The sequence below is a fragment of the Gadus macrocephalus genome, chromosome 1 (assembly GCF_031168955.1).
Source record: "Gadus macrocephalus chromosome 1, ASM3116895v1".
Taxonomy (NCBI): Eukaryota; Metazoa; Chordata; class Actinopteri; order Gadiformes; family Gadidae; genus Gadus; species Gadus macrocephalus.
Window position 1 is genome coordinate 21,718,681 of NC_082382.1, and position 26,836 is coordinate 21,745,516.

A 26,836-nucleotide genomic window follows, 5' to 3' on the forward strand; every position below is an offset into this window, starting at 1 on the left:
GACAGACAGACAGACAGACAGACAGACAGACAGAGAGAGAGCGAGATAGAGACAGACAGACAGACAGACAGACAGACAGACAGACAGAGAGGATAATTGGAACCATCCAAAGGGTTTTTGCTTCAGATGGTTTTCTTGGTCAGACCAACGGCAGTCTCACAAATCAGACTTAAGATTCAAATCTAAAGTCTAAAATCCTCTTCTGAAATCCTCATCCACTCGCGCAAATTGCTTTTCCTCGGTACAATATCCCCGTGACATACATGAAGCAAGCCATGCCTCTAGAAGTTCTGCTCTTGCATAGCAGACTGCTGCTGGATCCCAGATCAAACCAATGCTCATCTGAATGCTAATCAATTAACAATCAATCAGTGCTCTATGTTTCACGAGTCCCTCTCATGTGGCTTCACAGCACACTCAAAGGGGGTAGGACGGTGTCGCGCACAGCCTGGGGGGGGGGGGGGGGGGGGGGTCGACGCCCAGCCAAGCGTTACTGGGTTCGATCCCCACACCAGCTAACCTGACCTAGAACCTTCAGAAAGACCCCCTTAAGACCTCCATCTGAAATCCCTGAACAAACCCTGAGCTGCTCATTGGCTGCCCCTGGTTTTACCTCATGGCACTGGGCCAATGGGCAGGGGGGGGCTCACCTTGGCGGCGGAGTTGGAGACGCCGTGCGTGACGTTGCGGATCAGCCCGCCCACGTTGCCGTACTTGATGAGCTCCGACATGCCCTCCGTCACGTCGTTCAGCAGCCCCATGGGGTTCCCCAGGAAGTCCACCGAGCCCAGGATCTGGGCCGCCTGGCTGATCAGCTCCTGGAGGCGGGGTTAGAGGGATCATTGAATGAAGCGGTCTTCTATGAGGTCTATGATGTCGTTGAGTGTGTACTAACCCCGGTTCTCTGTTCATGGTGCTTAGAGCTGGATGGATTTCATGCTACACATGCGGTGGTGTAGCTTCAATGTAGTCTTTGATGTCATTAAGTATGTATTCACCTCGGACTTCCGGGTTAGACGATGTAGTGAACAGACGCGCGAGAAGAGGCTCCCGACTAATTTGCATTAATTACCTTCAATACGGTCCTTTTGTTTCACTTTTTGCCTCACAACGAGCCACTGAATACGCATTGGAAATGGAATAAATAAGATATGCCATCAAAACGCAGCAAACAACAAGGAATTCAAGCTTACATAACTCGTGCTAATTCACAACCTGAACAGCTAGCCTCCATGTCGACGAGCGCAGGCCCCGCTACAGCCAACACTCAACCTGCTATTACCGAAGTTAACGAGCCCGCTACGGTTCAACAACTCTCAGCCATGCTTGAAAACCAACGAGCCAGTATGAAGGAGGATATGGCGAAGCTAATACAAACCACGTCACAGTCATTGAAAGCCTCCGTTGACGCGCTGCGAGGGGATGTGAACTCATTTAATAAACGCCTCACCGAAACCGAAACGAGAGTGGAAGTGTGTATTCACCTCTGTTAATGGCACTTACGGTTAGGGTTTTGGATTTGATATTACATCTAAGGTGGTGTAGGCTTATACAGAAAAAGCTGTGGGTACACCCGGCAACCACATGAGCACCAAGAGTGGAACGAGAAAGGTGGGGCAGAATGGACTGCACGGATGGACGTTTTGGACTCGACCAATCGGAGACAATGTTTTGGGCCCTCTGCAATTGAACTGGGAGGTGGACTAAGAGTCAGGGTGCAGAGACGTGTGATGTGTTCGGGTTACAGCTAGAGATGTGGGTCGAACACAGCGTCGGGAATCGCGTATTCTTGGAGAACGAGCCGATACGCGACTCGTTACGCGTTTGATGTGATTCGTTCATGTTCAGTCGTTTGTCGTTGTAGTGATGTTCCGCAGCGCGCCGACCTCTCTGAAGTGCTTGAGGATGTCGTTCAGGATGATGTCCTGGGTCTCGTAGGGGTGCACCCGGGTGAAGGGGTACATGTTGATCACCGCGTCCTCGAAGCGTACCAGCGGGATCCCCAGGGTGCCCTTCAAGGCCTGTCGGGGGGGGGGGGGGGGGGACGACGACACACACGCAGGGGGTGAATCAGAATCAAGTTATTATTCTTGTAGAGTAAAGTTCTTATGCTTGGTACCTCAACGCACACATAGCAGGAGCAATACGATATAAAGTAAATAGATGTAAAAAAAATACATAAAACAAGTAAGAAAAATAAGTAAAAATAAGTAACAGAAAAGTAAAGTGATCAACTGATAGTGGTACCAGCCACGGTTGATTGTAGTGCATAATACAGTCTGTGGTGTTATGCTCAGTGCAAAAATGTTGCACTGAGAAACCATCCCAGTGCGGCAAGTCCTAAACCAGTTATTATTAACTCCCTTCATATGTTTTGTCAATGTTTCCCTCGTCGCGTAAGGCTACGGCTTGTTGCCACGGCAACGTGACGGCCGACAGCACAGTGGGCGAACCCCTGACCTTTATGGGGGACCATGAGGGGAACCCAGGGGAGCACAGATGGCTTCACACATTCTACATCAGTGATTTAGAAGCTAGCCACACCACAAAATGCTGTTCGTCTTATCCCTGGTATTTCCTTATCTCAGCTCTTAAGAAACACTCCCATTACCAACAAATCACTACAACGTTACCATATTTAGATATTTTCTGGAAAATGCATTAAAAGCACTGCCAAATACAAAGCGACTATGTTGGAAGCATTATTGCCGTTATTGAATCAGGGCACCTTAACTAAAACAAAAGGTCAGAGGAAGACCTTGGTTACATTGAGGTCTGGTACTGCTCTGTCTGTCTGTCTGTCTGGTACTGCTCTGTCTGTCTGTCTGGTACTGCTCAGTCTGTCTGTCTGTCTGTCTGGTACTGCTCAGTCTGTCTGTCTGTCTGGTACTGCTCTGTCTGTCTGTCTGGTACTGCTCTGTCTGTCTGGTACTGCTCAGTCTGTCTGTCTGTCTGTCTGGTACTGCTCAGTCTGTCTGTCTGTCTGTCTGGTACTGCTCAGTCTGTCTGTCTGTCTGTCTGGTACTGCTCAGTCTGTCTGTCTGGTACTGCTCAGTCAGTCAGTCTGTCTGTCTGGTACTGCTCAGTCAGTCAGTCTGTCTGGTACTGCTCAGTCAGTCAGTCTGTCTGTCTGGTACTGCTCAGTCAGTCAGTCTGTCTGTCTGGTACTGCTCAGTCAGTCAGTCTGTCAGTCAGTCAGTCTGGTACTGCTCAGTCAGTCAGTCAGTCAGTCAGTCTGGTACTGCTCGCTCAGTCAGTCAGTCAGTCAGTCAGTCAGTCAGTCAGTCAGTCAGTCGGCTGAGGCAGAGCCTGGTTACCTTGAGGTCTGGGGGCAGCTTGTTGGAGGTGAAGACACTGAGTTTGACCTGAGGGAGGCTGATCTTCAGGTTCTCAAAGTAGTAGCGCTTGGGGTTGGACAGGTCCTCACTGGGCCTCTCATACACGTTCTCGTCCAGCTTCTCCAGCTCTGATTCAGAACAGAGAGACACTCTGAGTTCATATACCCAGCCTATGTTGACTAGTGCTGTTGAAGTCACTACTGTTCATACTGTTTCTCAGAAAACGGTCGGATGGAGAAAATCAAGAATCGTGAAATAAGCTGGAAATTCATGTAAATAAAAAATGTATTTTGAATAAACACATAATTTGGTAAAAATATATTGAAATAAATGAATGCATGCTGTTTCTTGTTTTCAATTACGATAAGCTTGTTTACGTCTTGAAACCCTAAAATGAATCCCTACGTTCAAGAAAATATTCTCACACACACACACACACACACACAAAAACTATAATAAGAATAGTGTAATAGGCGTACCTGCTTCCATTTGTCCGTAGCCAAAGAAGCTGATGAGTTTGAGCAGGAGTTTCTCCTCGATGATGACCGTGAAGCGCCGAGCAGTGATCATAAGATGCTGAGGGGGAAACAATTAAAAAACCTTTATTGAAATTGGTTACAATCATTGGACTCTAATACTCGTCATTTTGCTAGAGGCTTTTATCTAAAGCGACTTGGCGAAGATGTTGAGACACGGGTGCAGCTAGGGTTTAGAGCACCTTGCTCAGTGATGGAAACAAACCCACAACCAGGGTTCACAGCTGGGACTCCGATACCTTACCCAACTAGACTATTCTATACTACACTCAGTTAACACTTAACATGTTTTAACTTTACAACTTTTTTTGGTTAAATTCGAATGCAAAATAAACCACATGAATTTGAATCGTCAATCATACAAAGCTTTTGTCGGTTGGTGTTTCCCCTCTGTCGGGTCTCCGTGGTTACCTTGAAAAGGTCGGTGAGCATGAGCTCGCTGGGCACCTTGACGGCGTTGACCTGCAGGGTGGGGCTAGTGTCCACCGCGCTGTCCTCGCTGCAGATGGGGGTCACACACAGGGTGACCGGCTGGGTGGTGCCCAGCAGCTGGTTGTCAACCTGGCGAAAACGAACGCACCGAAAAGAACGTTAAATGCTTCGGTTAAACAGCCAATAACATTGCAAGGCTTGGGTCATGTGCTTTGATGAACAGCCAATCACCATTCAAGGCTAGGGTCATGTGATTTGGTCAACAGCCAATCACCATTCAAGGCTTGGGTCATATGCTTCGATCAACAGCCAATCATCATACAAGGCTTGGGTCATGTGCTTTGATGAACAGCCAATCACCATTCAAGGCTAGGGTCATGTGATTTGGTCAACAGCCAATCACCATTCAAGGCTTGGGTCATATGCTTCGATCAACAGCCAATCATCATACAAGGCTTGGGTCATGTGCTTCGGTCAACAGCCAATCACCATTCAAGGCTTGGGTCATGTGCTTCGATCAACAGCCAATCATCATTCAAGGCTTGGGTCATGTGCTTCGGTCAACAGCCAATCATCATTCAAGGCTTGGGTCATGTGCTTCGGTCAACAGCCAATCACCATTCAAGGCTTGGGTCATGTGCTTCGGTCAACAGCCAATCCCTTTGAAGGGCTTGGGTCATGTGCTTGGGTCAACAGCCAATCCCCATGAAGGTCTTGGGTCAGGTGACCCCCACTCGCGCCACTGACCTGTATGGTTTGGATGCTGAGCTCCAGCACCTCGTTGCTGGCCGTGCGGGTGAAGTGCACGTCGATGCCGGCCAGTGTGGTGAACACGAGCTCCTCGGGCAGCTTGTTGATCAGAGACACGCCCAGGCCCTCCTCCAGGTTCACCAGCACCTGGGGAACAGGTGGGGTCACATCAGCGTGGGCCGCAGTAGGGAGAGGCTGAGACGGACGATGGATACCGTGGAGGTGTTCCTCACTCTGTGTTTAGTTTTTGACACCTGAGTAATAATAATGATAAAAGCTCATGATTTTTCTTGATTCTATCTGTGTTGAAAATACATTTTGTCCGTTTTATCCAAAGCAAGGCTGAAAACAGTCAAACGACATCGTTCAAACTGGACGTGCTGCATGACCGAAGTTCTAAACAACACCTGGAGGGAGGGCAGAGTAGCTATGGGAATCAGAAAATTGAGAGTAATAGAATTATTTTGTTGGGAATTATAAGTGCATAATAGATGAGTCTGTCTCCGTGAGACAGAGATCCGCCCTACGACTACGGTCACATGGCAGCTTCTCACTTCAACGTTCTGCTCGTTGATTGGATTATAACACCTGGGGAACAGAACAGGCAGTCGGGCCCGGAGAGGCTGACACATCACACCTCGCACACTGTTCCCGTCGCCCCAGCCCTATTCCTGTCAGGTCATTAAGACCTCGCTCCACCCTGACGAGGATCCATCACGAGACCTGAGGTTACCTCCAGCTCCTGCTCCAGCTCCGTCCTCCGGCTCTTCTTCAGGTCCTCCCGGGAGCCCTCCCCCTCCAGGCTGGGCGAGGTGCGCACCAACCGCCGCTGGTTGAAGTCACTGATCTACGGACGGACGGACGGACGAGGTCAGAGGAGATGGTGGACATAGGGGGGGGGCGGGTGATGACAGCCTGTTTGGAGCTGGACAGGGAAGCGACACTGGGACCGGTCTCATTAAATCACATCTTCTCCCGTGCAAAGATAAAGTAGGAGAAGTGCTCATGGCTTTATCAAACACAGTCGAGTCTTTTTTCTAATACTACGGTACATAAATGTCATATATAGGTCTGAACACGTGTAATGATTAATGAGATATATCAGTGTATGATTTTCGGAAAACATGACAAAGTGAGAGAGCTTTGTCATTACCGGTAATTACTTTGTAATCGTGTATCGATTTATCTATTTTAATTGAAATAGAAAAGCATAAAGTGAAGGGGGCTGAATACTTTCTGAAGCCACTGTATATTCCTTCAGGTGTGTATTCCTTTTATTCCGATTATCGGTCCCCGTGGTTCCCTCCCTCTCACCTGCAGGACCCTGGTGGGTCCGTCGGGCAGGACCTGGACCGACAGCACCCCGGATCCCGGCCTCATCTTCTGGTTGATGAACTGCTGCTCGGGCCCGGGAGCCATCAGGCCCGAGTCCGGGCCCAGCACCACCACTGCTCCGTCATACAGACCCCCGACACCGCCCTGCGCCTGGTGGCGGAGGTGGGTGGAGGAGTTTGGAGTTAGGGATGGATGATACAGTTGTGTGGTTATTTGTTATTGAGTGGTTAAAGGGATAGTAGATTGAAGGACTAATTCTGTGAGTTTGCTGCCATCTACAGGTTGCAAAGAAAACCTTTTAATTTTTTAAGGGTTCTATCAAAACAAACGTATAGTTTGCCAATAAATAAATAACAATAATAAATAATTAAATGTAATATATATTCATGAATATATTTTAATAAAATAGAAAAATGTGTAGTCCAACATGTAACCATTTGTGAAATACCTGTAAAGCATCTCTTTCCTACTAACTGGATGACTCATGATAAGATCATTGAGTAGTTTGAGGTCAATTCTGTGGCCAGAGTTCACCCCTAGGAGACCTGACTCACCTGCACCACCAGCCGGGGTAAACCACACGTGAGCATCCCAGAGCTGAAGTACCACGTCTGGGTAGTGCTGCGCCGCGAGTCTGGCCTCCGCAGCATCAACGGCTCATAGCTAGACAGTGGGGGGGGAGGGGCAGGTATTAGACATGAAGGAATCTGTTATAATGCCTCAAATATAATATGAACTGAATAAATATAAGTCAGTTCATCTTGAAATTTATTATTTTTCAATAAAATGAACTAAAGATAATAAAAACTTGTTTGATATCTGTATCATCCCCACAAACTGTAACTATTTAATCAGCGATTCTTTAAAGCCCCACCAAATACAGAAGTCCGATTTCAGTCCCCCCACCCCAGCTAGCATTCAGAACCCCAGTGGAACCAAAATGGCCGCCCGGTGACCGGTGGCCGGTGACCGCTGACCGGTGAAGGTGACCCCACCTGTTGTCAGAGACGGCGGCCAGGCCGGCGATGTCCAGCACCAGGGAGGAGTCCAGCGGGCGCGGCTGGGCCGGCTTGCTCTGCGGCGGGGAGGAGCCCTCGTGGCACAGCATCCCCGTCCCCGTCATCCGCCACAGCTGGGAGCGCTTACCCGGCTCCTGGTGGAGGGATGGAGGATTAGCAACACGCACGGGGGGGCTGCTAAATAGAGAACCATGGGTAGAAAAGAGCTGAACCCATGGCTGCCAAATAAAGAACCTAGTTGTGGAAAATACAGAACTTTTGGGGCTGCCAAATACAGACCCTAGGGGCTGATGATAGAGAACCGCGGATAGCAAATTCTGAACCAAGGGCTGCCAAATAAAGAACCAAGGTTAAGAAAACACAGAGCCCATGAGGCTGCCAAACACACAACATAGGGGCTGCCACATACAGACCCAGAGGCTGCCAACTACGGGACCTAGGGGCTGCCAAATACAGAACCTAGTGGTAGAAAATACAGAACCCAGGGGCTGCCAAAAACACACAACCCGGTGTAATCCATAGCCAAGGACTTATGCATCATTGAAGAGACAGGCTGTTTTGAAAAGAGACCCATACCTTCTTCTTGAGGATGACCCTCTGAGTCTTGGTCTCCACGTCCAGAACCAGCTCAGAGCAGCTCACCTGGTCCTTTGTGCCTGGTCTCTTCCCCGCATCCCTGGGAACACACAGAGAATACCTCCACTGAATACCCTTCATGTTCCCAAACGTAGCTCATTATGTCGCCTCGCTTAGACACAAAGCATCCCAAGAAAGAGTGAAACTAAGCCTGTCTACAGCATTATCACTCAAAACGCCAACACAAATCCTGAGCCACAAGCAAGCAACACAACTATCACGTATCAACTGACACTTTTGGTAATCACCGGTAAATTATCCTTATAAATACTCTGTTGAGAAGGATCCTTCCTCTTTGCGAGGGAAGCTAAATCCAAGGTTGGGAGGAGCTTACAGAATCAAACCATTACATAAATGGTAAATGGACGGCATTTAAATCGTGCTTTCATCCAAAGCGGTTTACAATATTGCCTGACATTCACGCACGGTCAGGCAACATTCACCATGGCGGAGTCAACCACGCAAGGCGACAACCAGCTTGTTGGGAGCAGTCAGGGTTAGGTGCCTTGCTAAGGGACACCTCGACATTCAGCTAGGAGGAGCCGGGAATCGAACAAGCAACCTTGCGGTTACCAGCCAACCCGCTCTGCCTCTTGAGCCACTGCCGTCATACATCTCTTCCATCACATGCTAGTATGCTCTCTGAAACCCCCCCCCACGGGCCTCGGGCCAGGCGCTCCACCTACTGCGAAGGCGTGAAGGTGTACGAGGCGGCGATGTAGATGAAGTTCTCGTAGTACAGCTTGTTGTACTCCCGGAAGAAGTTCATGTCGGCCGTGACCTCCGAGGAGCCGGCGCCCTTGGCGATGAGGGCCAGGTAGGGGGGCAGGGTGGGCTCGTCGCAGGCGTAGTCCAGCACGGCGCCCGCCTTCACCTCCGTGTGGAGGCGCATGTCCACCACGCCATGCTGCCAGAACTGGACCGGCACCTGAGAGGGAGGAGGGGGGAGGAGAGGAGAGGGGGGGAGGAGAGGAGAGGAGGGGAGGGGAGGGGAGGGGAGGGGAGGGGAGGAGAGGAGGGGAGGGGAGGGGAGGGGAGGGGAGGGGGGGAGGAGAGGGGAGGGGAGGAGAGGAGAGGAGAGGAGGGGAGGAGGGGAGGGGAGGGGCGGGGAGGGGCGGGGAGGGGCGGGGGCGAGGGGGAGAGGAGAGGAGAGGAGGAGAGGGGAGGTGAGGAGAGGAGGGGAGGGGAGGGGAGGGGAGGGGAGGGGAGGAGAGGAGGGGAGGGGAGGGGAGGGGAGGGGAGGGGAGGGGAGGGGAGGGTGCGAAGGCAGAGCCTGGTTCAGGTGCACATCATGGTGGGTTTTGATGGGTTTGGATTGTAGTCCAAGCTGTAGGTTTTTAAACGGTTGGCAGTGATGCGTTAATGCACACACTTATTGGATGTCGTAATTAGTTATAGTGCTTAGCTATCTTTTTTGCAAACAAGGAATGGGTAAACCTAGCGATTGTTAGTGCTTCTGTGAACATCCTTACTGTACCGACAGAGATATATTGTTTCTTCTTTTTCTGACAAGTGTACTTATTGTAATTCACTATGGATAAAAGCGTCATTCCTTAAATGTAAATGTAGTTAATAAGACATTTTTGAATATAATAATTATACTATTCATTTTGACATTCTCTTTGGTCCCCTGGGAAGGGGACCAAAGAGAATGCAGAAATTAATAGTATATATTTTCAAAGATTTCTGTTTTATTATCTGTGTACTTCAGACTGCCTTGAATTCCTTCTCTTCCCTGCATAACTCTCAGCGTTTAAACCTCACTAATAGCATATAATAATATACTATATACTAGCCTAGCACCTTGATGCTACGCTCCATGTCTACGGTATAGAGGTGTGTAGCAGCGTTGTGTACCTCCGAGATGTTGTCTATGCGGAAGGGCGGGGGCAGCTGCTCCGTGTCGCAGAAGCAGATCTGGTAGGTGGCCCCCTTCAGCGTGATCTCCACCCGCAGGAAGAAACAGTTCCCCAGCGTGTCCCTGCCAAACCAAAGCTTTATTTAAACGACGACCCCCTAATGGCGTGCAATCCGAGCGTGGGAAAGACTGGGATCAATTCATGGGGAAGGTTCGGATTTCAGCTGAATTTAATTTAGTCAAGCTTCAATCTTAAAAAATAAAGGTGTTTTTTTTCTCCTTTATTGGTATTATCTTTAAAGAAAGGTAGGGGTACGGAATAGAGCTTCTCGCTCAAGGTAGACTGCGGATGTTGGGGATCGAACCCAGTGCCTTTAACACTGGGATGCACAACACGTTTACAATCTAAATCAGAGTCTGTGCATCGTATTTCTTTCAATATATTATTTGAATTCTGTGTCGAATGAGTTAATGAGTTAATGAGTTAATGAGTTAATGACTGCAGACATCGGGGAAGGAACGCAGTACATGACACTATCCACTAGCTTTGTACAGTAGAGGTAGGTGTGTGGGCAGCAGTGTTGCCACAGTTACCTTGAAAAAGTAATCTGATTACTGATTATTAGTTACTCCTTAAAATCGTAACTTAGTTACTTTAGTGATTACTTGATGCCAGTAACGCGTTACTGGCATCACTGGTGGGCAGTACCTCATGTTGACGTGGAAGGACTTGGGCTTGTTGACCTCGAAGCCGCCCGACCAGGTGCAGTTGGGCGTGTCCATGAGGCGCACGCACAGCAGCTGGTCGTAGTCGTTCCTGGGCCAGTGGAAGACCACGCTGGAGCCGGGCAGAGTGGAGATGTAGCCGTCTGGGTTGGTGGTGCCCTGGAGACAGTGACAGCCATGATGGGGGGGTTGGACGTAGTTAGTGTGTTGTTTTTGTATTCTTACTTTACAAAAAGTTTATGGGATGGGGAAGTTTGGGGGACAGTACTTTTTACCACTATTAAATCAGAAATATTCAACTTCCAAGAAAGTTGAAAATTATTAACATTTCTTTTCTTCCTTCTTAATTCTTCTTACTGCCCTACACGTCCTAATTTAATTTATTTAAATCACGAAGCATATTTTTATTACGTTATCTCATGTCAATGATTGAAAAATCCTGATATCTTTGCTTTTAACGTTCCTAACGTTATTATTGCATGGAAGTGGATAATCCGTCCACGTTGGCTCACCTTGCCCCTGGCGAACTCTCTCTGGGAGAAGGCCAGCTTGTGTCGGGAGCGGTTGTCCAGCAGGTAGCGGGGGGCAAAGGTCACGATGTGCGAGTCCCGGTAGCGCCCTTTCCCTTTGCGCACGTTGATGCCTGCGCCGTCGAGACAACACAGAGAAACACCCCGCGTCAGAGCAGACCCACAGACGCGCACTGGGCAGGCCCCGAAATCAATACCATCTAAAAGTAATCAACTCGTACTTTCCTCCAGGGATCACAAACAGCACCAATCTCGCTGTGTGGGAAGTAAACACATTCAACCGCCCCAGACAGAAACACGATGTCGCGGGTCTAGACAACATTACTGCTGCACGATTTGGTGGAAAAGTCATATTGCGATTATTGTGGACAATATTGCGATTTGCGATTGCGATATAATCAACAAATGGTGTCATGAATCTACTTGCTTCGTTATCAAGGAAAATGCACACAGATTACTGATAATTTTAAAATGTTTCTTTCTCATCTCAAACAGACAAACTTAAACTAGCAGAAAAAATACAAAAACTAAAAAATGCGTACAGTACTGTTTGCAAAATAACAATATTTTACAAAATTAAATAAATTAAAAATATATATTTCAAAATAAAAGGCATTTCTGCTGTGCAAACTTGTTAGGTTTTCTCAATAGTACAACTAAATAAAATAAATATAATAAATAAGATAATACATATTTTAAAAAATAAATAAAATCGCAGCCTTTTGCGGTTATACAATTGCAAAGGCTGATATTTCGATTGGATTAATCATGCAGCACTAGACAACATGACCTCTGACGGCATTGAGTAGTGGCGACCACTTGCCTATGTTGTAGATGAGTGAAGGTATGGAGTAGGGGCGACCACTTGCCTATGTTGTAGATGAGTGAAGGTATGGAGTAGGGGCGACCACTTGCCTATGTTGTAGATGAGTGAAGGTATGGAGTAGGGGCGACCACTTGCCTATGTTGTAGATGAGTGAAGGTATGGAGTAGGGGCGACCACTTGCCTATGTTGTAGATGAGTGAAGGTATGGAGTAGGGGCGACCACTTGCCTATGTTGTAGATGAGTGAAGGCATGGAGTAGTGGCGACCACTTGCCTATGTTGTAGATGAGTGAAGGTATGGAGTAGGGGCGACCACTTGCCTATGTTGTAGATGAGTGAAGGTATGGAGTAGGGGCGACCACTTGCCTATGTTGTAGATGAGTGAAGGTATGGAGTAGGGGCGACCACTTGCCTATGTTGTAGATGAGTGAAGGTATGGAGTAGGGGCGACCACTTGCCTATGTTGTAGATGAGTGAAGGTATGGAGTAGGGGCGACCACTTGCCTATGTTGTAGATGAGTGAAGGTATGGAGTAGTGGCGACCACTTGCCTATGTTGTAGATGAGTGAAGGTATGGAGTAGGGGCGACCACTTGCCTATGTTGTAGATGAGTGAAGGTATGGAGTAGGGGCGACCACTTGCCTATGTTGTAGATGAGTGAAGGTATGGAGTAGGGGCGACCACTTGCCTATGTTGTAGATGAGTGAAGGTATGGAGTAGGGGCGACCACTTGCCTATGTTGTAGATGAGTGAAGGTATGGAGTAGGGGCGACCACTTGCCTATGTTGTAGATGAGTGAAGGTATGGAGTAGTGGCGACCACTTGCCTATGTTGTAGATGAGTGAAGGTATGGAGTAGTGGCGACCACTTGCCTATGTTGTAGATGAGTGAAGGTATGGAGTAGGGGCGACCACTTGCCTATGTTGTAGATGAGTGAAGGTATGGAGTAGGGGCGACCACTTGCCTATGTTGTAGATGAGTGAAGGTATGGAGTAGGGGCGACCACTTGCCTATGTTGTAGATGAGTGAAGGTATGGAGTAGGGGCGACCACTTGCCTATGTTGTAGATGAGTGAAGGTATGGAGTAGGGGCGACCACTTGCCTATGTTGTAGATGAGTGAAGGTATGGAGTAGGGGCGACCACTTGCCTATGTTGTAGATGAGTGAAGGTATGGAGTAGGGGCGACCACTTGCCTATGTTGTAGATGAGTGAAGGTATGGAGTAGGGGCGACCACTTGCCTATGTTGTAGATGAGTCCGGGCCGATTGCTGTTCTGGATCACCTTGACGGCCCTCACACCGCTGCCCCCATCCAGGGAGAAGCGCTGACACCAGCCTGGGACCCCGTCAGGGTGGATGCCTCGGCCGACGCGCATGGTGCACCTGGGGGGGGGGGGGGGGGTAGAGATGGGGAGAGGGCAAGAGATTGGGAGAGAGTTGGGGGAAAGAGAGGGATAGGAGAAGAGATGGGTATGGTTGGTGAGAGAGAGAGATTAGAAGTTTAGAAGAAAGTGACACAAAAGGTGTGTATTTTCCAGAGGAGTACTACATGAAATAAAATAAAAAAAACGAATTCAATGGTCAATAAAACTAAACCAGTTTCACTAATTAAAAAAATGGCGTGCGGTAGCGCGCGGTCGTGGTAGCGCGCGGTCGTGGTAGCGCGCGGTCGTGGTAGCGCGCGGTCGCAGTAGCGTGCGGTAGTAGCAGTAGCGGTCGGTAAGAGTAGCGAGTGGTAGCGCGCGCACTGTGTGCGGTAGCAGTAGCGAGTGGTAGCGCGCGCACTGTGTGCGGTAGCAGTAGCGAGTGGTAGGAGTAGCGAGTGGTAGCGCGCGCACTGTGTGCGGTAGCAGTAGCGAGTGGTAGCAGTAGCGAGTGGTAGCGCGCGCACTGTGTGCGGTAGCAGTAGCGAGTGGTAGCGCGCGCACTGTGTGCGGTAGCAGTAGCGAGTGGTAGCGCGCGCACTGTGTGCGGTAGCAGTAGCGAGTGGTAGGAGTAGCGAGCGGTAGCGCGTGCACTGTGTGCGGTAGCGCGCGCACTGTGTGCAGTCTTGCGCGGTGGCGCGGGCCGGTGGGTCCACCTACATGGAGGGCTGCTCCTTGTCGGTGTAGCAGAACAGCAGGGGGCTCAGGCTCCGGGCCAGCTCGTGCTCCTCGAACTGACCGGCCGCGTCCGCCTTCCCGTTGTCCTGCCGGAAGATCAGCGGGAGACCTGGCCGGGAAGGGACGGACACACACACACACACACACACACATATGAACACCCAAACAGGCTTCAAAACACAGCTGCATGGGATGGATGGAAGACGAAGAGGCCCCCTATGAGGCATACCCGAGATAGGCCAGAGTGGAACTAATCTCACGGATAGACGATGCCCGGGATAATTTAGTAGATCGACAGAAAGTTAATTGATTTTAATTGTAATAAATGTACTGTTAGCTAACTAACAATTGATCTTGTTGCTTCTGAAATGGGAGCTTGTCTTTCTAGCTTGTCTTGACAGCATATTTTTGAGCTCTGTTAGTATTCACTAGCCTGGGAACCAGATTAATCTGCGGGCTCATGTTTTATTTTCTCCATTACATATCAATAATTTCCCAATTACATAAATGAACCAATTACAAAGATTGAGATGGGAGAATAATAAACAACAAATTCAATCAACAAAACAACTAAAACGACATTCCCTGGGTCGGAGCCCAGCCCTGCTGCGCGGCAGCTCTTGGGTTCCTCACCGGTCTTGTTGATGAGCCAGTAGGGGGCTGAGATGAGGATCTTCAGGGCTCCCTGGGCGCGCAGCACGATGCGGATGGTGAGGCACAGCAGCCTCTTGTTGGCGTCGTACAGCCTCATGCGCACCACGTAGTTCTGCGTCCCTGGGGGGATCAGCAGCTCCTTGCACACCGGGAAGTTCTCCAGCAGAACCCCTGGAACCGGACACAGATTATAGGCGAGTGTCTGGAAGGGTTGTGGCCTCCATCCCCGGCCTAACCGGTCCTGTAGGACTCCTTGAGCCTATGCCCTCGCCTCTACGCCCCGTCCTGCTCCCTTATTCCATGTATCTGGTCGCTTTGGATCAATGCAAAGTCTGCTAAATCACTAAATAGATGTATTAATAGTTAGAAGCAAATCAATGAGTGGGATGTGTGTGAAGATGTGTACATGCCAATGTCTGATGACAATGCTTCGGCCATTTAATGATTCTTTGAAGAAGGCCCGTTGCTCCTTCGTCATGTAATCTATGTACTATTAAGTAATGCAGCAGCTGTTTCTAACAGAGTCAGTGATCCCACCTCCCTGTCATCAAGGAGCAGGCAGGGAGGGTTAGGTCGGACACCAACAGTCCATGCTGCAGACATTGGCCCCCGAACGGGCAGACAAAACTAACGACGAACTAACAACAATCATGCCTAGACAGCTAGGGTTAGGGTTAGCGTTAGGACCACAACACAACACAACACAACACAACACAACACAACACGTGGTACTAACCCAGCTCCAGGTTCTGGGAGGTGTCGGCGGCGTGCAGCACCGCCTCCTTGCCGGGCTTCAGCGAGCCCCGGATGGCGCTGCCCTTGATGTAGTAGTTGAGGTCGCAGGGCAGCAGGTTGGCCAGCACCATGGTGGGCATCAGGTAGATGGTGTGGCCCGGCTGGCGGTAGATCTCCTTGGTGCCGCCCACGCCGGGGCCCGAGGCCGACGACGCGGCCCGCTTGGCGGGCTGCTGCTCGGGGTAGTCCTCCTTCTTGATCACCACGCAGAACCTGGAGAGGGGGAGCAGGAGGAGGGGGAGGAGAAGGAGAGGCCCGTCAGATCAGAGGAGGAGGAGGAGGAGGAGGAGGAGGAGGAGGAGAGGGGAGGACAAGATGGAGGAGAGGCCGTCAGATGAGAGGAGAGCAGGAGGAGGAAAGGGGAGGACAAGATGGAGGAGAGGCCGTCAGATCAGAGGAGAGGAGGAGGAGGAGGAGAGGGGAGGACAAGATGGAGGAGAGTCCGTCAGATCAGAGGAGAGCAGGAGGAGGAGGAGAGGGGAGTGGAGTCGATTAATAAGGAGAGGGGAGTAGAATAGATTAGATGAGAGTAAATGGATGAGAAAAGGGGAGTAGAGTAGATTAGATTGATAGTAGACCTATACACAGTTTATCGAGTAGATAAGAGTACATGAATAAGGAGGAGAATAGATTCGATTCATAATAGAAGCAGAGAATATATGATTAGATGATAGTAGATGAATGAGGATAGGAGAGGAGAAAATATCAGATTAGTAACAGTGGCAGATTATATTAGATTGGATTAATTTAGATATATATTAGAAAGAGACTGGATTTAGGACAAGATTTGGTGAGATTAATGTTTTTGATCCCAGACGTGCGTGTCCCAACAGAGAGCGCAGTAGAGTAATAGCGAAATAAGAATTACAGAGATACAAATACACAACAACAATTAATAAACATACAATAACGTACAAATAGTAAAAGGATTCCCCCAAAATATATAGAAAAATATCTATATCCAAAATCGATATACACTATTGGCAGTATTGAATAAAATGGGAAGGTGACAATGCAGCAATATACAGGTATACTGTGAAGGATGTGAAAACAAAGTAGATTTCCTTGTATGTATTGTTCCTTGTTCCTTGTAAGTACACAGGCTTACAAGGAGATACACCAATACACTGGCCAACCCTATACTTTGTCAGGACTACCATTACTCTTAACTCTGGAGCTGAAGGGTTGTTAGAAGTAGAGATTGATGAAGAGTAGCTCAAAGTATAGGGAGGGAACAAAAGGATTGTTAAAGTAGAGGGGAAGAAGAACTGTTCAACGTAAAGGCTGTGGAAGGATTGTTAAAAGTAGAGGGAGGGCAGAAAGGGATTTCTAAAAGTAGAAAGATAAGCAGGGCTGTTTAAAGTAGAGTGCACCGTCATTAGACAGGAGAGGGAGGCAGACATTACCCATCTCCACCACGACACCCACCTGAAGTTGTGCTTGAGCTGGTCCTCAAAGTTGGCCGACTGGCACTCCCGCTTGCTGCTGCTGACCTCGCCCGTCCGCTCCACGCTGGTCCAGTGGATGGGCACCTTGCAGAAGAACAGCCCCAGGCCTTTGGGCCGGGCCTGCAGCCGCCAGGACATGAGGTGCAGGGGGATGGGGGTGGCCTGGCCTGGGAGGATGGGGGGCAGCACCACGGGCTCTGTGCACACACACACACACACACACGTTTCATATTTTCATTAAGAATCCCTTTTTTGGAATGCTCAGCTCAACACATCAAAACAGGTCAGCACATTGTAACGTAACGTACAATTTCAGGGGTACAAGAAACGTCTCCTTTTCCAGGTAAACATGCTTCCTGTGATTATTGAAATTGAGTACTTTACTAGCTGTTTGGCTCTCGTTTATGAAAGCCCCCCAATGCAAAGTCCACGGGTCGCCCGCCTATGTAGACGACCCAATAGTAGCACAATAAGTTGGCATTTGTACCCAAGGTTTTCAATGGTTGATATCATTGATAGATGATTTAGAGTCTGAGAGTTGTACACACACACACACACACACACACACACACACACACACACACACACACACACACACACACACACACACACACACACACACACACACACACACACACACACACACACACACACACACACACACACACGGCCAGGATACTCCATAACATCTTCCAGTTCCGACCACAAAGAAAATCCCATCCAACCCTAGATTGCAGTTAGATTAGGGAATGAAACATCTAAACCCCCCCCCCCCCCACACACACACACACACACACACACAAACACACACACACACTCTTACTGTCGGGGGCGGAGGGGCTGTCGAGGCGTAGCTCCATGGGCACCTCCAGCCGGTTGCGCACCATGAGGGCGGAGCGCACCGTGATCACCTTCCTGGCGCTGCCCTCCATGGTGACGGAGAACACCACCCGCACGGGAGGGAGGGCGGAGAACTGGAGGGGCGGGGAGGAGGGGGGTCAGAGGTCAGAGGTCACGGCACCACTGAAGAGTCTGTTGGATCTTTCTGTGTTTTGTAATTTATAAAGATAACAATATTCTGAATAGCACTCCTTTATTAAAGATAGTTTCAGCATAGACGGTTATCTTCTGGCCTGTGCAGTCATTATAGTAAAGTACAGTATAGTTTAGGATGGCCCATTTTATTTAGTAATCCTATTAGTACATAGTTATTAGCACGAGTGAGTGTTAGGATAAGTGTTTTATAGATAAAGATATGTATTTAGACTTACGTAGACGTGTGGATGAATAATGTTGGTCCTGCTTATGGGACTGCCCACCTATGGGAATAAAAACACTCCTCAAGATTGATGTGCAGCACTCAAATCAACACGCTCGGCACAAAATTCAATCTAAATTCATATTTCCGATACAGGGCATTCATGTGCAGCTAGGCGTCTTGCTCTAAGGAAGGCTGTTGATAACCATCTCCATCTCCATCTCCTGATAACCAACCCGGGACCCCGAGGTGACCTCAACCTGCCCCCCCCCCCCCCCCCCCATCTCATGATACCCATCCCGGGCCCCTGAGGCGTGCTCACCGTGTTGGAGGGGTTGTTGCGGTCGGGGGCGGCGTAGCGGAAGAACACGCCCACCTTGTCCACGGAGACGGGCTTCACCTGCTCCCAGCCCGCCACGCGCACCAGCAGCTGGTGCAGCTTCAGCTCATGGGTGTGTCTGAGGGAGGGGGGGCGCGCGCACACACACACACACACACACACAGGGACACACACAGGGACACACACACACACACACACACACACACACACAGGGACACACACACACAAACACAAACACACACACACACACACACACACACACACACACACACACACACACACACACACACACATTTAGTTCAAATATTTGTATTTATTTATTGAAAATATAACTTTGTTTTTATTTTACTTAAAGCTGTGTTTGATCTGTATTTAAAATAAGTTACATTTGCATTTTCATTTGCATTATTGACATTAACTCAACATTTTATTTCAAACTGCAAGGACAAAGAATTCCTACCTAAAAGAAAGATAAGTAAAGCTGTTAACCAACACATCCACCAGTGTTTTCCTAATCCATGCCGGGTGAGTGAATGGAGGTGTCAAAAACCCTGGCAGCGTACCTGTGACGGAGTTTCTCCCGGGCCTCGAACTCAAAGGGGATCTCCTCCCCTGGCAGGACCTCTCTCCATTGGCTGATGTTGTGGGTGTCATCGGAGCCCGACCCGTGCGCGTCGGCGATGGAGTCGGCGCTGCTGCTGTGCGACAGCGCCACTCTGAGGTGGAGAAGGGAACACCAGATGAATGCATTCAAGCGCTTTCATCCAAAGCGACCTGCAGTGAATTCTTATGCACTTCATTAAGGAGGTAGGTTGGGGCTAAGACGTCTTTCTCAGGGATGACTACAGGTCGTTTTGTGGACAGTGGGTTTCAAAACCAAGTATCTTCTGGCTGGTAGTCAAACACCCTCACAACTAGAGAATCCTGTTTCTGTTTTCATTGAACTATGAAGGATGTTTTCTTCTGACAAATGTTAATGTAATGTTATCTTATTGTAAGTGCATTTGGATATAAGCGTCTGCTAAATGACTTGAATGCAAACGTTTGTCAAGAAAAGGATCTAATTTGTACTTCTAATTTGATCCTGTACTGGTGCGGTCAGTCAAGTTCGTAAACGCCGTAGACACGCGTGTCACTTGTTTTCAAGTCAGCGTGGCCTGAAGGTGGCGGTCTTCCATTGTGAGCCAGGTGCAGTCCCTCACCTGGTGGGGGTGGTGGTGAGGGTGGCGAACCACATGGTGCAGCCCGTGCGGTTGCGCAGGGCGTAGGGGACAAAGGGCTGCCTCCTCCGGCACACCTTCACGTCTGCTGGGGAGCCAGGGGAAAGATCGGTCAGAGACACAGGGCTGGTTGGTGGTACTGGTGCTATGTTACTATGACTTCATGGTGCACTGTAGAATGACCCTTGTTTTATCGTTTAAGTTCATTCTCTCTTAAGATTGGGATATCTAACAATTTCTTAGTACTGAATCAGTGGGTCAATACTTGTGGAATAGTTCTATATTTTATGTAACTATACCACTATATTTATGTTGCATGTCATTTTACATTAGAATTGTATACTCAGACTATATAAAGCATTAGACTATATAAAAAATTTTGTGACTCTAACATGATATTACTACCTATATGGCTGAAATTAAAATGTGCAATACATGCTTAGTCTGGATTCAAAAAACAAGAAACCATGTTATTGTGCCTGATTCTAAAGACATTCTGACATTGATTCAAACTCTGTTGGTCCACCTGGTTCAGCTGTGGTATGGACATATATAAGAGGTAAGTACGAGACGAGACACAATTGGAAAAGGGGGAAAGCTGTACATAGTATTTACCAGTTGACTACAAGAAGAAAATTAGAAATCTATCGCCAGACAGAGGTTAATGAAAGCAAAGAGGCTATGGAAGGAGACACACAAATAATACATCTGCATACAAACACCAATATTAGCAGGAACATAGCTTTAGTCATTTGTAATTGAAAAAAACAGATGCTACCCTTGACTTAATCCTATTTATTGTTCCTTCCTAGCATCCAAAAGGTCAAGTTACCTCAAAACCTTTAAATACATACTGACAGAGCCAACACAAAAATCAATGTAAACTCACAGCATGACGTTGAGACTTCCTACTTTACTGCCTGCAGTCATGTAATGCTCACTGAAACTCAACTACTGGACCCCTATCCGATCCCAAAAAAACCAAACATTAAACAAAAACACAAAGCCAAATAAAATGAAAAAAATATTAAAAACAAAAGTAGACTCGATGAACACAAATAAGTAAGGATTACGAAAGCTGTGCTTTCACTAAGAGCCCTGGCCTGCCGCAGTACCTCTGGAGAGAATCTGCTGCTCCAAGCAGGTGAGGCTCGCACTGCTCCTAGTTCTAAGGTAGGCCAGAGGAAGACCTGACAGCAGAGAGAGAGGGGAGGACCAGAGAGAACACAGTCATCTACAGGGGGGAGGAGTTAGGATCACACAGGAGAGGACCAGAGAGAACACAGTCATCTACAGGGGGGAGGAGTTAGGAACACACAGGAGAGGACCAGAGAGAAGACAGTCATCTACAGGGGGGAGGAGTTAGGAACATACAGGAGGACCAGAGAGAAGACAGTCATCTACAGGGGGGAGGAGTTAGGAACATACAGGAGAGGACCAGAGAGAAGACAGTCATCTACAGGGGGGAGGAGTTAGGAACATACAGGAGAAGACCAGAGAGAAGACAGTCATATACAGGGGGGAGGAGTTAGGAACATACAGGAGAGGACCAGAGAGAACACAGTCATCTACAGGGGGGAGGCGTTAGGAACACACAGGAGAGGACCAGAAAGAAGACAGTCATCTACAGGGGGGAGGAGTTAGGAACATACAGGAGAGGACCAGAGAGAAGACAGTCATATACAGGTGAGGAGTTAGGAACATACAGGAGAGGACCAGAGAGAAGACAGTCATCTACAGGGGGGAGGAGTTAGGAACACAGAGGAGAGGACCAGAGAGAAGACAGTCATCAGGGAGGAATTAGGAGCACTCAGAGGTGAGGACCAGAGAGAAGACAGTCATCAGGGAGGAGTTAGGAACACTCAGAGGAGAGGACCAGAGAGAAGACAGTCATCAGGGAGGAGACTGGTTAGGAAGAACCTGATCTTCGACAACGCAGTGCAGCTACGCTGCAGCAGAACTTTAACGGGAGATGGTACAGAGGAAGGCAGGAAGCTGAATAATTAAAGGGGCGGAGTAACGCCCTTGTTGCCTGTTTTGTCACCGAGATATTCTACCAAAGAAAATCAGTGGCTGAAGCTTCCAGAAGGTTTTGTGTATGAGTGGACAGTCTACAAAGTGTAAGAATGCTGGTGTCCTTACATTTTGACGTGTCTACATGATGTTAAAGAATGTCTTTCCACTGGGAGGATTTGACTCGCTGTTCTGGCTGTGTTCGTTGTCAGTCAATTACACTCTTTGAAATCCCTGCCTCCAGCAACATCAAACAAATGTTTTTATTGATAATATACAGTAAGCCACTTGATGGCACGCACTTAAGTTGTGGGTTAAGTGGGTTGTGCGTCCAATGAGAGGCACTCACACAGGAGCCACCCTAAAGCCGTGTTATAATGTACAGAAAACCATAGGGCACACCGCAGAGCCATCCATTAGCCCCCATTATCTTAAACAAGACCTAAAAATGGATGTGTTCTCCTTTCTACTGCATAAAGCCTGGTGCAGCACTCTGTGGCTCTTCTGGTATGACCCACTTTACACTGAAGCTCTGCATTAACCGGGTCGGGCTTGGAGTGGATGAGGAGTGGATCCGATGGCCACTTCCGACTTCCGACACAGCACTTAATCGTGATATTGGGGGGGGGGGGGTATGTGTGTGTGTTCTGCACGGTTTGGCAGCGTGTGAGCGAGGGCTTCCCCTCACACACAGGGTCCGAGAGCGAGTTCTCTCTGCAGGGTTGGGGATAGCGAGAATGCATCGTACACGGAAGTCTTGATCTTATTACAAATTTGAAACAGTTGTTTGGGATCAAATGCGCACGATAATGTAAATGTTATAATAAATAAGACAATCGATTTTCTCCAGTACCGCCAGAAGACTTATTGATGGAAACGCCATATAATAATTCAGCCCCATTTCCCGTTTAATACTGGGTTTTGGTACCCGTCCCCAGTATCAACGGTTGGTTCGTTGCTTTGATGTATTATTTTCTACTAATGTTTTCAGTTTAGTACAACACATGAGCACGCAGGTTAGGGACATCACCAAGAGACAGGACCAAATGAAGACACCAGGAAGTGACCACACCGTGCAACACAGCTGGAGGAGACATGAGGTGTATGATGACATGCATGAGGTGTGCTGTGGGTCTAGAGAAGGGGGTGGAGAGTAGGGGTGTGGAGAGGCTCACTCTGGCCCAGGCTGGGTGGGTCGACGGAGGAGCCCATCCATGGCATAGCTGGGGGCGCCTGGACCGCCTGCTCCTCCTCCTTGCAGTAGTCGGCAAGCCAGGAGTTCTTGGTGGTCCGGCATTGTTCTGTATGGACCACATGGAAACAATATATCAATATCAAAAATGTCTTGACTATATCATGCAGCCTCGGCAATACTCTTCATAAGCTAATCCGGCATGCTAACAGCCATTTAGCATTTATGCTAAACCTGCATGCTAACGGTGGTTAGCATGTATGCTAATGTAGGGTGTTTTCGGAACCATCTCTCTTTGGCCTACCCAGCAGGACCGACGTAATGTTGATGTCTAGTCTTTGCTTGGCACGGACAGCCATCTTCAGGCGTGGGGGGTGCAGCCGTCCAGCAGCCTGCTGCTGCCAGGTCAGGAAGCACGGCCAGGGCTCGATGAAGGGCTCCCAGCCTGGTTCATTCCAACACAAGAAATATTATTATTCAGTATATAATAAGTATACATGTTTATTAAGTAGACACCTGTCACATCATAAAAAATGACTTTGTGACAAGCTAGAGTCAACACTTTATTTTAGGTTTATCTATCATCAACTTAATAATAAAATAATAATAAAAAATGTATAGATATCTAAAAAAAGAAGAAGATAAGATAGCTATTTATTAATCACAGACAATACATTTAGAATTGTTTTATAGTACTTAAATAAGCATATATATTAAACATTTATTGTATTATCCCTTTGAGCGACTGTCACTGATCGTCAACCTGTGTTATTTCATGTTTTGAGCTTAGTTACCGGACAGCTCTCTGTTGTAGTAGTCTCCAGACAGGGTGAAGCTGGCTTTCCCTTCCTGGCTGGATCCGATCCGTTGCAACACATACAGCCCTGTCATCAACAAGAGCATCAAGTAAGGGAAGGATCTCTATCAGAGAGGTCACCAAAGTAATGTATATTTATATACGTATATCATACTTCTTTACATATGAATATATACCAAGTTCAAATGAAGTCCCTGGAATAGCTCAACGACTTGACTAAAGAACAAGCGACTAATTTTATAAATTATTTGTTCCATTTTTATTGTTTTATTTTATTTATATTTCAAGCACAGAAATACAGAGTATGTCAAACAAACATTTCACTGCACATCTTGTATAGATAAAATAAAACCTGTTGAATCTTGAATCAGTACAGAACAGGAGGAGGTGTCCACTCACGGGAGAAGGTGAGCTCAGCCAGGGGGATGTCACAGTCCAGACAGTCGTCGATGAAGCAGATGCAGACGCTCTCCGCCTTGACCTCCACGCCCGACAGCGGCGCCGAGTGGCTGGCCGCCTCCGGGTCGCTCTGGCTGGCCCGGCCGCGGCCCGACACGATGTCCGCCTCGGCGTTCTCCAGCAGCCAGGTGGCCGCCTGGTCCAGCTGACCTGTGGAGGGGGGAGGGAACCGGAGACCAGGCACTCAGCTCAGGGCTGCTCCATTATGGTAAAATAAATCATAATCACCATGTGGAGGTGGGGCGGCGTCTGGCCTGCAGGGGGAGTATGGAGCACCGGGTCTGCTGGGGTGATGGGGTCTGATTGCGGACAGGTGTCTGCAATCTGACCCAATCAGGAAGTGTGTATTTATGTGCCTGCTTGTCTTTCAGTCAGGGGTTGAGAGAGAGAGAGAAGGAAGACGCTCTCTGCGAGCCGGAGAGTGTGTCGTAAGACCAGGAGACGGACGGAATGAACATTGAACGTTGTCCTTTTGTTCGTGTAACTTTGTGTTTGTTTAACCCCAAAGTGGAAATAAATGGGAGTTCGCTCCATTTCACCAAAGAACTGTGTCCTGACTCCGGTGAACCCGTTACACACCATTATTCTGGTCAATATTATCATACAAAAGGATTAAAATACTGCTTTTATGATACTTGTCTTACAATTTTATTGTGATGTATTTGTGTCTTTTATTATGCGTCCCTGCCAAGGGACAAAAGATAAAAAGTAGCCTATGTTTGTTGTCCATTTGTTACTAACGGTCGGCGTGCGGCCCATACCTGTACTAAAAAAGTCTAAAGTAGCCTGTAGCAAATTCTGGTGCAATCGTGCAATGCCCTTCCCTGACAATAAATCAATAAACTAAACTAAACAAGCTGGGTATCAAAAGCACGTCTTGCTTATGCTTCAGTAAACACCAATAACAGTAAAAGCACAAAGTGGGGAACCGCAATAGTAGAATGACCGGTACAGTACTCCAGTAGTTCCCACACGAAGAGGCTGCGGTCTGGGCAAACGTGTACAACCAATAGATCCCAGATCTAATTCTGCTTGGATGAAATGGATGCTGAGGCTCCAGGTGTCCCTCACCTTTACAGAACACCAGCGCTCTCTTGCAGTCTTCCTTCCTGAAGCCGAGGTCCAGCAGATGGCCCAGCTGTCCCTCTGTGGGTCAGAATATATCGGTGTTATAGAAAAATATACATGCATACAAATAAAGTACATAAAAAATGTACACACATACAAATGAATTGAAACCTTAATGAAAAGTAGTAGCAGAATTAGCTTAGTGCATACAAGGATAAGGCTGGATGTGCAAGCGAGTGTATATTTTACGTCCCAGCGTCTCCTTATGTCCCAGTATTCTATGTCCCTATCCCAGTGAAGACCCAGCAGAGTTCTTTGATTTAAACAACACTGCTCACAGCTCAATACGCCTAGCCTGGCTAGCCCCGCCCTTTCTTCCGGCGAATTGAGTTCGCCCGGCACAAGGGTCCGGTCACGGGAGCCGATCACCGAGCTGGTTTTTTCCCCTTGGCGCGCTATTGGCTGGTTTAACACAATGACGACAGGGATGCGACGGCAAAGCAGCCAATCGCGTACAGAGTCAGTTGAACTAGGCCCCTGTTGATCACGCCTCTTGCGCTGAAGAAAATGACAGCAGCTTCCCCAGACCGACGTGCAACCTACGATTGAGCTCGGTCTGGTAATAGCCAGGCTACAACACGACCCTCAGTAAGTTAAAGACCCGGTCTTAGAGGAACTGTACCCAGTAGGGCTTCGGTCTTGGCCTTGAAGCTGTCCTTCACGGAGAGCACCGGCGCTGGGGCGGCCGGGGCGGCTGCGCCGGGGTCTTCGGGGGCGGCGGCGGCGCCGGTGGGGATGGACCTGGCGATGGCCAGGAAGAGCTCGATGTCGTTGTAGGAGAGCCGGATGTCCAGGGCCGGGAACTGGATCTGGTGGGATGAATCACAGGGGTTAGGGGGCCGGGGTGGAACACAAACAGGAAAACGACATCAGCATTGAAAAAGAGAAATGAACAATGAGACTTTGAGCAGGATATTAACAGCGCAGCCATTTAGCTAACTGTTGAGTCAGTGTTTCCCCGAGGATGAAGTTGCAGCAGCGGAGGTGGAATGTTGTTTTTTTGTGCGCTCGCAAAGTGCCGGGAGGTTTCTGTGTCTGCCGGCACCAGAAGGCCTCTTGAGGCCTAAGTACATACGGTACATTTGTGCCCCGTAATGAGCATGGGGAAATATGGAGAGATTGGACATAACACAAGTATAATCTTTCAAACAAGTATTTAACAAAAAATATATTATATCAACAACCACCCGATACAGCTGAGCTAAATCACGTAACACAAATACCCATGCATCTTCCCACTCCCTCCCCTCTCCCCGTCACAGAGGTTGGAGTAGGGCCATAAAGAGGCCATGCCTCTATTGAACAAGTTTTGGGGCTCTAGAGTCAATAATGTCGACGCTATTGAAATTGTTGCAAAACAAAAAGTACATTGACATTTTTGCTAAAAAGAAATTCCTTAAAAATAAGTAGAGATATATTTTTCAA

The 26,836-nt window shown here is 48.3% G+C and overlaps 1 protein-coding gene across 1 annotated transcript in view; it reads right to left on the reverse strand.

Moving 5' to 3' along the window:
- Nucleotides 1-485: 485 nt before the first annotated feature.
- vps13d (vacuolar protein sorting 13 homolog D) overlaps nucleotides 486-26,836 on the reverse strand; it is a 52,317-nt gene continuing 25,966 nt past the window's right edge. The window contains exons 34-65 of the mRNA XM_060057789.1: nucleotides 26,034-26,220; nucleotides 25,355-25,429; nucleotides 24,224-24,433; nucleotides 23,802-23,891; nucleotides 23,312-23,452; nucleotides 22,991-23,116; nucleotides 20,918-20,992; nucleotides 19,785-19,890; nucleotides 19,146-19,298; nucleotides 18,565-18,700; nucleotides 18,256-18,303; nucleotides 17,808-17,958; nucleotides 16,965-17,181; nucleotides 15,478-15,749; nucleotides 14,721-14,912; nucleotides 14,070-14,196; nucleotides 13,226-13,368; nucleotides 11,143-11,273; nucleotides 10,614-10,789; nucleotides 9,904-10,027; nucleotides 8,733-8,974; nucleotides 7,987-8,086; nucleotides 7,387-7,544; nucleotides 6,946-7,054; nucleotides 6,371-6,541; nucleotides 5,790-5,903; nucleotides 5,054-5,203; nucleotides 4,286-4,435; nucleotides 3,818-3,914; nucleotides 3,318-3,466; nucleotides 1,887-2,021; nucleotides 486-818 (exon numbers count right to left, since the gene is read on the reverse strand). Coding sequence (XP_059913772.1) covers nucleotides 615-818; nucleotides 1,887-2,021; nucleotides 3,318-3,466; nucleotides 3,818-3,914; nucleotides 4,286-4,435; nucleotides 5,054-5,203; nucleotides 5,790-5,903; nucleotides 6,371-6,541; nucleotides 6,946-7,054; nucleotides 7,387-7,544; nucleotides 7,987-8,086; nucleotides 8,733-8,974; nucleotides 9,904-10,027; nucleotides 10,614-10,789; nucleotides 11,143-11,273; nucleotides 13,226-13,368; nucleotides 14,070-14,196; nucleotides 14,721-14,912; nucleotides 15,478-15,749; nucleotides 16,965-17,181; nucleotides 17,808-17,958; nucleotides 18,256-18,303; nucleotides 18,565-18,700; nucleotides 19,146-19,298; nucleotides 19,785-19,890; nucleotides 20,918-20,992; nucleotides 22,991-23,116; nucleotides 23,312-23,452; nucleotides 23,802-23,891; nucleotides 24,224-24,433; nucleotides 25,355-25,429; nucleotides 26,034-26,220 — 4,659 coding nt within the window. The 3' untranslated portion in view covers nucleotides 486-614. The remainder of the gene's footprint in view (nucleotides 819-1,886; nucleotides 2,022-3,317; nucleotides 3,467-3,817; nucleotides 3,915-4,285; nucleotides 4,436-5,053; nucleotides 5,204-5,789; nucleotides 5,904-6,370; nucleotides 6,542-6,945; nucleotides 7,055-7,386; nucleotides 7,545-7,986; nucleotides 8,087-8,732; nucleotides 8,975-9,903; nucleotides 10,028-10,613; nucleotides 10,790-11,142; nucleotides 11,274-13,225; nucleotides 13,369-14,069; nucleotides 14,197-14,720; nucleotides 14,913-15,477; nucleotides 15,750-16,964; nucleotides 17,182-17,807; nucleotides 17,959-18,255; nucleotides 18,304-18,564; nucleotides 18,701-19,145; nucleotides 19,299-19,784; nucleotides 19,891-20,917; nucleotides 20,993-22,990; nucleotides 23,117-23,311; nucleotides 23,453-23,801; nucleotides 23,892-24,223; nucleotides 24,434-25,354; nucleotides 25,430-26,033; nucleotides 26,221-26,836) is intronic.